At 42.0% G+C, this 11,511-nt stretch overlaps 2 protein-coding genes across 3 annotated transcripts in view; one reads left to right on the top strand and one right to left on the bottom strand.

Moving 5' to 3' along the window:
- The first annotated feature begins 244 nt into the window (after nucleotides 1-244).
- LOC148026132 (uncharacterized) overlaps nucleotides 245-11,511 on the top strand; it is a 416,526-nt gene continuing 405,259 nt past the window's right edge. Inside the window, exons 1-3 of the transcript XR_015693190.1 lie at nucleotides 245-380; nucleotides 462-700; nucleotides 2,188-2,257. The gene's annotated coding sequence lies outside the window, so the exon portion shown is untranslated. The remainder of the gene's footprint in view (nucleotides 381-461; nucleotides 701-2,187; nucleotides 2,258-11,511) is intronic.
- LOC148026133 (uncharacterized) overlaps nucleotides 1,049-11,511 on the bottom strand; it is a 117,603-nt gene continuing 107,140 nt past the window's right edge. Inside the window, exons 4-5 of one of the 2 annotated variants that reach the window (XM_087693402.1) lie at nucleotides 1,836-1,895; nucleotides 1,049-1,733 (exon numbers count right to left, since the gene is read on the bottom strand). In XM_087693402.1, coding sequence (XP_087549528.1) covers nucleotides 1,421-1,733; nucleotides 1,836-1,895 — 373 coding nt within the window. In that variant the 3' untranslated portion in view covers nucleotides 1,049-1,420. Of the gene's footprint in view, nucleotides 1,896-11,511 lie in introns of both variants that reach the window. The other variant, XM_087693401.1, reaches the window with a different exon arrangement.

Here is an 11,511-nt window from a genome sequence, read left to right as displayed (position 1 = left end):
AATATCTAGAATTAAAGAAAAACCTAGCCCCACATGTCATAGAGTACAACCACCCTAAGCCATTTCATCACCCATAGCACTAGCTAATCTAATTAACCCCAAAAAGAAACAAATGTAAAAATGTCATACTTGTCTAAAAAGAACCAAAAGTGAGGACGTTTTTAGCTAATTGCACAACACCTCATTATAAAATGTTAATAATGTAGGGTTCTCCTTCAAGGAGTTCTTAACAAAACTCCGACTGGGAGGGAGAAGAACCTGTAAAAGCCCTCTCGGTAGTCATTCATTGAAAAACGCTTTGCACAAATACCATCTAAACTTCTTATCATGGCAAGGAAAATCAGACTCCTGGTTTCTTGATAGGGTGTAGAAAGCAACAGGTACATCTCACTGCCCATCTCCTACGAACTCGTTATGTCTCAAGCAAGTGCTAAAGAGCAGTTAGATTAATCGTACTGCAGATATGAAGTGCAGGGCCTTGCCAGAATATATTACTGTCTTTCAAGTATTGGTCGACAAGCAAACTTTTGTAATTCCACCCTAAGACTGGTGGTAGGTGAACTTTGGGGGGTGCAGCTTGGATGATCTCTCAATTCTTAAGTTGTGATGTTGTGCTGAGAAGAAAATCAAGCAAAAAATCGCTTCTGCTGCAAAGAAGAGACATTTGCAGGCATCAAACCTGTGGCGAGCCTTAGAAGGGGTGAGTGGAGTATTGCCTGAGAAGGGATGAATTTATTGCGAGTGATTGTGTACGGACATGGTCAATTACAAGCAAAAAAGACCCAAGAGTCGGCCCTCGTAAAAAACTGTATTTTGATTTCATGTGTAAAATAGCTTAAGGAGCAGGTGTATGATTACAAAACTTAGCTGCCAAGAGGAACGTGCATTTTAGCTTTGCCAACACTCTAATTGAACACTGTGATTGGAAAACAGAATATATAAGTCCGGAAGAAGTGATAATTAAGCTCGGATTGAACATGTGGATGAGAATATTAGTCTTAAGATGCATGTTTTTCCATCTTTGAGTGCAGAAAGGGGTGCTAACTTTGCAAATCTAGAAGCATCATTGGTATATTGCAAACATGTTTTTTGACTCTTGCATGTGAAAACAGCGTAACATACTCAAAATTATTATTGGTCATGTCTAGTGTGGCATAATATCAGTCTTCTGCTATATACTGTTGTCCAAGATTTGGAAGATTATGAAAAGGATAAGATACACTATTGCCTCTCTTGCCTCCCTTTTCTTTTAAAGCCATACACTGATGTCTTTTTTGTCCTAAAAACTAGTGATTATTTGTTATATGCTTGTAAGACTGGCTATGTGGCAGTTAAGCTCACATATCAGACATAGTGGTCGAGTTAATTTGCTCGAGGATCAGACTGTCAAAACAACAAATCCCACCATCTCCTTAGAACATTATGAAACATCAGCCAGAATGTGCTGCTTTTCCACTGACAAGGGGTCAGAGACCTCCTCTTGAGAAGTCCCTAGCTCTGTGTCCTCCTTGAGACTAACATAGCCTGATTGTTTCGGATTGTGAAACTTTGAAACACTAGAGGACAATTCCATCTGGGCAACCATCTCTGCACGTGCTCTGTCACGGTCCCTAGGGTATGTCCAATAGAGAAGAGAGTATATCAAACAGCAAAGTGTGTAGGGTATTCCAAATGCAGTGTATAGAGCCTTTGCCAATGCAGCTGCATTCTTCTTGTCAGCAACTACAGCAGTTCTGCCAGCATGCATAGCAGGAGATGTTATGTAGCCAAAAACATGCTCAGAAAGAATGCCCACCAGAGGTGGTGCAAAGGATGATAATACAGTTTCAAATGACCTGTCGAGGGCATACACACTGGTCCGTAATTTCTCTGGCACGATTTCTGCAAAAATGGGGCTGCACCACCAAACACAAACATATCAGAAATTTCTGTCCATCAGAAAATTGCAGAATTTTAGGATAACAATATCACTATTCATAAAAGAATGTGTTCTTTTTAAGTATCCTCCTAACATTTACATTCTGTTTTTTATTTCATTTATGTAGTGAAGATACATGAACCTAAAGAAAACCAGGTGAAAACTTACAAAGGCCTATGTCTAGGTTGAGAGGAGGGACGAGACGCTAAGGGAAAGCTCAATAAAATTTTCATTGAATTGATGTTGTTTGAAATTTTTGTTTATGACAGGATGTCTTTACAAAGAGAATGACACTATGGCAATAGAGACAGGCCAAAAATGCTATGGAGGCGAGAAAAGGTACACGATCTCTCTGCAGTCACAAAACTTATCTCTTATACTCTTAGCTTCACTTAAAGAACCAAACCAGGCAGCATGGCAGTGCTTTAGTTTACATCTGTAACACTTCAGTCAAGTTTTTTGAAGTCAACAATCAAAGTCAAGACAACAGCGAGCATGGGCGTGCAAGAAAGGAGAAGATTTGCTGAAGCTGTTGCTGGTTTTTGCTGTTAGAGAAGGAAGAAGGCTACGTTTTGGGCCTTCAAGTGCAGATTTTACCTTTTCATCACCTCCGGCAAGCAAAGAAGGAGGGGGATGAGCGAACCATCCTAGCAGGCTGTATTCTCACAGTTAGAGGGGGCTCCTCATTGTGTTCTGTGCAGGCATTGTAGATGAAGATATCTTCTGAGGCCAAGACAAAGTTTCAGGTGATCATGAACTGGAAGATGCCTGTCTTACCAGCTCTTCCATCAAATCAAAAGCTCAATGGTGAGAACTACCGCATCTAGTGGTCATGATGCTTGCCATCGTGGAGTTCTATGATTTGGCGGAGCTTGTTCTGGAGGCTATTTATCGTCCTTCTTCGCGAGACGAGTCCAGACTCTCTTCCAATGAAAAGATGGAGTTGGCAAAGGCTTAGGCACATTAGGATAAACTCAATGCTCACACTCGCTTATTTTTATTTCTCTCATACACTACAGCTGTTATCTCTCATATTGAGCATTTGACAGTAGCCTGGGAGATATGACTAGAGCTTGATCAGATGTATAATTGAATGACTCTCGTGAAGCGAGTTTCTTTGGAAGTGTAGATGCAGACCATGAGTGTTAACAAGTCATCTTCTATGCGCAAGCATATCAACAAGTTGAGGCAGCTTCAGATGCAGTTTCAAAACGTAGGGAAGGTGATTACTTCTGAAGATATGGTGATAACTCTTCTTTCATAGTTACCGCCCTGCTTCAATGGTTTTTATTCTGCCTTGATTGCTTTAGGGGTGTCTAAGACTCTTCGGTGGGAAGAGTTGGTTCCTATGGTCTTGGACCAAGAGGAGCAACTGAAAGGAACTGATGCTTCAAAATCTAAGGCCTTGTTTGGTCAGTCCTCTCAGAAAAAGCGGAAGGACCAAAAGAATAAGAAGATAGACAAATCTAATAAAGACAAAGACAAGGAGTCTACTTGTCACATTTGTGGCAAAACAGGTCACTAGAAGAAGGGTTGCCCCCGACAAGGAAAAGAAGGAGAAGGAGAAGGAGAAATCTTCCAAGGATTCCAGAGTGGTGGCTGCTCCCTTAGCTGTTGCTTTCCTCCACTTAGAGGTGGTTGAAGATTCGATCTCGATAGCTTTTGATGCTACGTTGTCGGCCCCATACACTCGGAAGTGGATTGTCGATAGTGGTGCCTCCCGGCACATGACTCCTTCAGCAGGTGTTACTCATTGGTGGCCTTCTCATGGCTAGATTCTCATTGGTGACAATTCGTCTATTCCTATATAGGGTTGGGGCAACATGCATCTTATTCTAGATGGACGTGGTAGTGTCCATGTATCCGAGGTACTTTATGTGCCGGCTTTGGGGTACCATATTCTTTCCGCTACACAAGATTTGTGCCCTCAGTCTTTTGGTCGAATTTGATGTGCATTCTTTTCGGATTCTCGATCAAGAATCGAGACAGGTTCTTTCTTCAGGTTATGAGGATAATCGAGTCTACAAGTTGCGACCTTCTTCTGCCTTGGCTTCTTTTATTCTTACCTCACAAACTCAGTCCCCGAGCTTTGGCATACTCAATATGGTTACCGCAATTATGATTACCTTCGGAAGGCGTTTAAGGGACAACTTGTTCGAGGTTTGCCGGATATTATGGTGAGCCAGCAGTCTTGTGTATCCTGCATCCGTGGGAAGCAGACTCATGATGTTATTCCCAACAAGCCTTCAAGGCCGTCTTCAGCATCCTTGGAGCTTGTTTCTACCAATCTTTCTGGACCGATGAGGATAGAGTTCCCTAGAGGGAGCTTGCATTTCATGCTCATTGTGGATGATTATAGCAGGATGACATGGGCTTATTTTTTGAAGCTCAAGTTGGAGGCTTTCTCCAACTTCAAGGATTGATTGCTCCCTGAGGAGAACTGATCGGGCCAGAAGGTGAAGACCTTACGATCGGATAAGAGCGGAGAATTTGTTTCTAATGAGTTTGCTTGTTTTTGTGCAGATCGTGGTATTCACCGGGAGTTTGCCAATACAAACATCCCTTAGGAGAATGGCATCTTGGAGCGGAAGAATTGAAGTGTGATCGAGATGGTTCATACGATGATGGAGCATCATCGAACACCTTAGTGTCTATGGGATGAGACTGTAGCTACTGCAGTTCACATCCTTAATCATTCCCCTACTTCCGATGTTGTTGGTATGACTCCACATGAGACATACTTTGGGTTCAAGCCAGATATTTCTTATTTCACGGTTTTTGGATATGATGCCTATGTTCACATCCTGAAGCATAGCGTGACAAATTTGACGCAGCTTTCAAAAGACAGGTGTTTGTTGGCTATAGCTTGTAGTCTCAAGGCTACTGATTGTATGATCCTATTAAGCGGGTGTCTATATGAGCCGTGATGTTCGAAGTTCCAACTCAAAAGGGGGGTGAGGAACACCTTGTTCTTGGAGATCCCGGTGATAGCTTGGCTGCACCGACTATTCCTCTGGAGCCTGTGCCTCTTGAGGACTCTTCTTGGGATGAGGAGCTTAGTTCCCAACCACCAGATTCACTAATTTCTCCCTCGCTGTAAGTGGACCTTCCACTAGCTTCAGCAGATGTAGAGCGACGAGGAGAGATCCGGCCTCCCCTCATTGGGCTCCTAACACTCTTCATGATACAAGGATTGAGGGGGTCCCTGAGGAGTGGCACATGTAGGATGGCTCGTGGCGTTCTCAGAGGAACCAAGCACACCACACTGAGCTTGTTTACACTAATTGCTATTTGATGACTCGTGTCATGCAGGATCAGGCGCCCACTTCCGAGAAGGAGGCTTTACAACATGATCATTGGTGGAAAGCGATGGAGCAAGAGCTAGAGTCCATTGAGAGCAATGGCACTTGGTATCTCGTGCCGAAGCCTCCTCATAAGATCATTGGAGTCAAATGGGTCTTCAAGACCAAGTATCACCGTGATGGCACATTGGACAAGCACAAGGCCCGCCTTGTTGCTAAAGGTTTTGCACAACGCCCAGGCATTGATTTCCATTATACTTTTGCCCCTACAGCTCGGATGGCCACTATTCACATAGTTCTTGCCTTGGCTAGCCATAGGAGATGGCCGGTTTATTAGCTAGATGTCAAGTCTGCCTTCTTGAATGGAAAGTTGAAGGAGGTGATCTATATTTAGTAGTCTTCTAGCTTCGGTTCTTCTCATGGTAAGGTATATCAGTTGCGGAAGGCTCTTTATGGCCTTAAGTAGGATCCCCGTACTTGCAATGAGAAGATTGACTCGTTCCTCTGGGAGCAATTAGGGTATCGATGTTTCAAAGCCGACCCCAATTGTATGTCCACACCTCAGGTGGAGGTCGTGTGTTGTTTGTCCTTTATGTGGATGACTTGATTGTGACATGAGACCATACTTAAATGGTCGAGCAAACAAAGGCAACACTTTATGAGAAGTCTGAGATGGCAGACATGGGAATCCTTCACTTCTTTCTCGGTCATAAGATCTATCAGACTCCGAGGGCGATCTTTATTTTCCAACAACGATATGTATAGGAACTCTTAGCTACGTGTGAGATGGAGGGATGTAAGTCTCTTACAACTCCTATGGACCCGAATTGGAAGGCTATAGCTCATTCTGATTCTCCTTTGGCGGATGCTACCCGTTATAGGCGGTTGGTCGGTTCCTTGATTTGGCTTCTTAATACCCATGTTGACTTATGTTATGCTGTAGGTGTGCTGGCCGGGTTCATGAGTGAACCCAAGATGGTGCATTGACAAGCTGCTCTCAAAGGATTTTGCGGTTTGTACGGGGGACTCCTTATCTTGGGATCTATTATCGTGCTGGTATAGGTGCTACGGACTTGGTCCTTGCACGTTGGAGTGGTTTAAATTGGGCTAGTGATGTGGGTCATCGGAGGTCCACCACAGGTTATTGTTTAACCTTGGGGGCTAGTGCTATTTCTTGGAGCAGCAAGAAGCAACCTACGGTTGCTCTCTCTTCGACCGAGGCAGAGTATCGGGCGGCATCTTCTACTACATGTGAGATAGTGTGGCTTCGCAAGCTTCTGGAGGAGCTTGGCTGCCCGCAAATAGCCCGCAGACAGGTCCTACTATTCTACAATGCGACAATGAGAGTTGCATTGCCTTGGCTAGGAATCCTGTGTTTCATGCTTGGACGAAGCATATTGAGATCCAGTACCATTTCATTCGGGAGAAGATTCTAGATGAGACCATTTCCATGGTCTATTGCAAGACAGAGGACAATCTTGCAAACTTGTTTACTAAGGCGCTTCCTGAGGCTTAACTTCGATAGCACTCCAGTTCCCTTAGCCTTCTACCTTGTCCATGATCTGAGAGAGGGTGTCAGAGCTGGATATTCCTTGGACAGGCAGGAGTAGCAGGAGCAGCTGGTGCAGCAGGCGTTAGGTGCTGGAGAAGTGCCACATGGCAGCTTGTCAGTCAGAGTCGGACTGTGCAGTCGGAGGACAGCTGCTGTCCAATCGGCTGCATTAATTGTAGCTGACCTGCATTATTTGTGGCATTTTTCCCAGCCTATCTATAGGCTCTGATTTCAGCAATCTCAGTTGTTTTCACATATTTCAGGCTGCAGATTGTGGAGAATGACTGCCCTCGGGGCTGATGAAGACTGAGATCTTCGAGGTGGAGACATACGCAGATATTCTCTCTGCACTCATGTTTAATTTTACATCCTTATACAGCATTCTTCATTGTAGATTTTCTGTGTTTCACTATCTCAGTTACACGAGATCATCCGAGCAAAATTGGGCATTGCACCCATGGTAGTTGAGGTGTTATTGCAAGAAACTATTTTCGCCAGAGGATATGGCAGCTCCCTAAAGACTGATATCCTAGACTAGCTCTAGAGTCTTCAAGACAGCTTGCAGCAGAGGGAGATAGACAATGTTGGTATGCACATATGAGCACGTGGCTGAACTCACATGGCATGAGAACAAATAGACTGCCACCGTTCAATTACAGCCTCGACTGCCCTACTTTGAGCCTCAGTCGTGTAGAGCTGAATAGTGTAATCAAAGCAAACATCACTAAAGTGGAGACAGAAAGGACTTGGTCCAAGCAAGAAAATGGCACAATACCAATGTCACTTCTTGTAGCTTTGTCATGATGGTTTCATAGTGAGGCCGAGATACATGGATGCTCAACTTTCCCATGGACTCCGAGTTGCTATTGGTCAGATTCACACCTCATCGCATCAGCTGAAGATTGAGACAGGTCGATGGAGCCATATTGTAGCCAATGAGAGGATGTGCCAGCTTTGTGGATGGGAGCCAAAAACAAAGGAGCACTACATTTGTAGATGTACTGTGTACTATGATATTCAAGGCCGCTATCATTGCCTCTTTAAGGAGGACTTTGGACCACTAAGACGGGTGATGGACTATGAGGACCAAAGATGTTTGGGCCTTTTCTTATTGGAGCTTCAGCGATGCAGAGCATTACTATTACGGAATAGAAGGCGATCCCAGCGTCATCCACCCCTCCAGAGAGCAGTTATAGACTATTTCAGCACAGTTGAACCCCTAGCTGCTACCAGCCCATACACTACATCTCCTACTGATGGGCATTGTCAAGATACAGTATTAGGGTGGCACCACAGTTGATAGAGCTACATTGTTATACAGAGCACAATGCCCTAGAGTACCTACTCGGCAACATAGGCTTGCCCATATGCGTCACATTCGCATCACGATTGCTCATTACAGAGACAGATTGGTGCGGTGACTCAGTCGGAGGTAGTTTGCAAAGTCTTGGTTGATTTCATAGACTGAGGGGGAGATACTCTATACTCTTTTTGATATTTTTAAACTTAGTTTTTTCCAACTTTTTCAGTTTTTCCATACTTCTCATTCCAATCTACCATGTAGATCTACACATAAATTTTCTCTCTTCTTCTTTGATGAGAGATGATGATACTAGACAAACTCATCGGTATGAAATATTCTCTTTTATTTTGAAAATAGTAGCAAGAGTAATTTTCCATATATGATCTCAAATGGTATTTTACCTGCTGCAGAAGTATGAACTGTGTTGTTATAGGTATATTCTACCAAAGGTAAATACTTTTTCCATTGTTGATTGGCTTATTTGCAGGTGAGCTTCCAAGAATGAGATCAATGTGATGATCTTTTGGCTTTTTTGGCGGTAACTCGTCAAGTAAAGTGTATGCAAAATAATCTTTATACTCCCTTAAGAAACTCATTCGGCCCTAGTTCATATCTAAGATGGACTCTTTAATTCTAAACTCTTTATTAGAATCTTTGAAAAAAATCAAGTGCGAGAAAATAGACTTTTTCATTCCTTTATAAATTTGTACATGAGATAAGATGGAAATAGAGTTTCCTTTCACTCCCACATCAAAAGATACATTTTTACCCTTGAAAGGGAATCTAAACTTATTTTGATTCCAATCAAATTCTTCTATGTCAAGGTATTCCTAATACAATATCACAATGACCAAGATCTCCCATGACAAAACTCTCATGATCTACACAATCTCCTATCTCAATTCATAGTTTTTTAAGAATGAAAGTAACTTTAGACTCCATCCCTTGAAAAAGAGCACTTGACATTTTTGGTGTTCCAAATGTAACCAACCTTCCTTTCATGGATGGGTTGTAATTCTCTAATTACAGCTTAGTTACATCATTAACGTTTATTACAAAATTAAGAAAAGTAAATTAAGTTACAATATTGGACAATGGACACCCTATTGGCCCCAAAACTGACACTCCTTTTTGTCTTTATTTAACTTAATTGAAGAAGAAGTGGATGTACAATGGGATTCTTCCAATCCCTTTTGATATTCCAACTCCCCTTGCTATCCAAAATGACCATTAAGTATTTCAATTTGATTTGCCCCTTGATTCGGGCAATCAATTGGCCTTCACCCGCTTTGATGGAGATGGAAAATGCCCCAAATTCATTGATTTGCTAGTCCCTCCACTTGAATTTGACTAAAAACAGCTTCAGCCCTGTTGAATACAAGTCTTGGAGCTTCCAATTTCTGGTATGCTTCCCGAGGCTATCGGTAAACCCCAATTTCTGCTACAGATTAGGGTTTACAGCCGAGAAATTTGAAATTTCTTAGTCTCTTGTGATCTCAATGTTGTAATCTTCGAAGCAAGGCTATAGAAAGGCTGGAAGATGAGAGAGAATGCTGAGGAGAGATGATTCAGACTTTCTTCACGAAGAATTGAAAAAAAGCTGTCATTTACTACACTGTTCTGTCTCGACAGCTTGTAGATGCACAGAACTGAAGAAAATCAGTCATTCACTGTTGCTGCCATGTCTCAACAGCACGTAGATGCTGTCACCTGCTGTTGATCAGTCTTCTTTTGCCCCTAGCTGCCTCAAAAGGTCTTCCAATGGCTGATCTAGTCCTCCAATGGCTATAGATCAAACCAGTTGCATCTCCTCCCTCTCTCTTGAAGCCTAAATACACTAAAATGGCTCTCTCCAGTCTCTAAAGACGTTTTTCAATTTTGTATGGGCATTTTTGACAAGTGGCAGTCTTCTCAAATGGTTTTTTCAACATTATCCATAATTAAATATTAATTTTCAGTCTTTAAATACTGATTATTAATCTAATAGTTATTTTGGTGCCTTGAAAAATAATATGACTAGCTAACAATTAAATTGGTTGGGCAACTTCAATTCCTGAGTGTCTTTACGTCATCTTTGACTATCAGATTAGCATTAGGCACCATTAAACGCCACTTCTCTAGTCTCACCAACTGATACTTATGGCCAAATGAATGACTTAGGCGAACAACTAGCACTAGATATCACCAAGTACCTGTGTGGCATAATTTATAGCAACTTTTGTCTTTGATATCCCGTGATTTTCTTGAGTCTCGGCTCGTAAATTTACTCAACCCCAGTTACATATCACATGTGCAACATTTACTTAACCATGTGATTAAAAATTAATCCACATATTAAGTGAGGTTTCAAAAATACATGTCCTCATGATAGCTCTCCCCCTCATAATCCTTGCAATCGTCGTCGATTGCACTACTAGATGCATCAAAAGCAAAATAGCGGATTGGATTTTCACAAGGCATCATAGTTAACACAACATTGCACACTGTTACGCAACCATTCCATATGCCCAACACATGCTGAAAATTACCAGTCAATCATAGATTATCATGTGATATGTCTATTTTTCATAAGCTCAACTCATCTAGCAAAATCAAACCATAGCATAGCATAGCTAAGCATAAACCATGGCTAAAACATCAATGGCATCATAATAAGTGTTGTCCATGGAACCAGATGTAAACCGTTGAAAACTGAGCATAATCTAATCATAAACTGATCACTTGTTGATCGCAAACTGATCACAAACTGATCACAAACTGCTACACATGTGACCCAAACTGATCACAAACTCATTGCAAAACTGATCAACGATCAATGCAAAAATTGATGCAAAACTAATCCCAAAAGTGACCATAAACAGTTCTCAAATTGAGTTGAAATTGATTAGAAATTGTCTGAAAATTGAGGTAAAATTCATGCCAAATTGATCATAAGCTGATACAAAAGTATAGTTCCAGTGCTCGACTGAAACTCGTACTCATCTGGATACATCTCACAGTGACTAGTACACTAAGTAGTGACCTCATGGCAAATATACTATCAGTGCGGTACCTTGGATGCGTGCTAAATACACCCGAGATCCACTACATATGAGAGTTGTCCATAACTGGAGGAGTGGAGGTGCTACCTCCCCCTTGAGCATCAGGCAATACCCTGAACCCTTGCTCTACTGAACTAGATGAAGACCGAAGTAAAGTCAACTCTAATTGAAAGGCATCTAGGTAAAGTTGCAACAACTAAGAATGGTTTGCCTAGTCATCCTCTTTCATCCATTTGGTATACATTGATGAATAATTCTGAAATTTCACCATCTCCTAGAAACTTTACCTTTGACCTTTCTTTTATTATGTGCCAAAATCTACTCGGGTACCAAAATCTCATCCAGCTCCTCAATCTGAAGCTGAATTTCAGTAGACATATCCTTTGGCACATCAC

Source organism: Lygodium microphyllum, chromosome 14 (genome assembly GCF_053477565.2).
Source record: "Lygodium microphyllum isolate KBCC chromosome 14, Lygodium_microphyllum_v1.1.10, whole genome shotgun sequence".
Lineage (NCBI taxonomy): Eukaryota > Viridiplantae > Streptophyta > Polypodiopsida > Schizaeales > Lygodiaceae > Lygodium > Lygodium microphyllum.
Note: the sequence above shows the minus strand (reverse complement) of the source record. Positions and strands in the feature narration are given on the sequence as shown.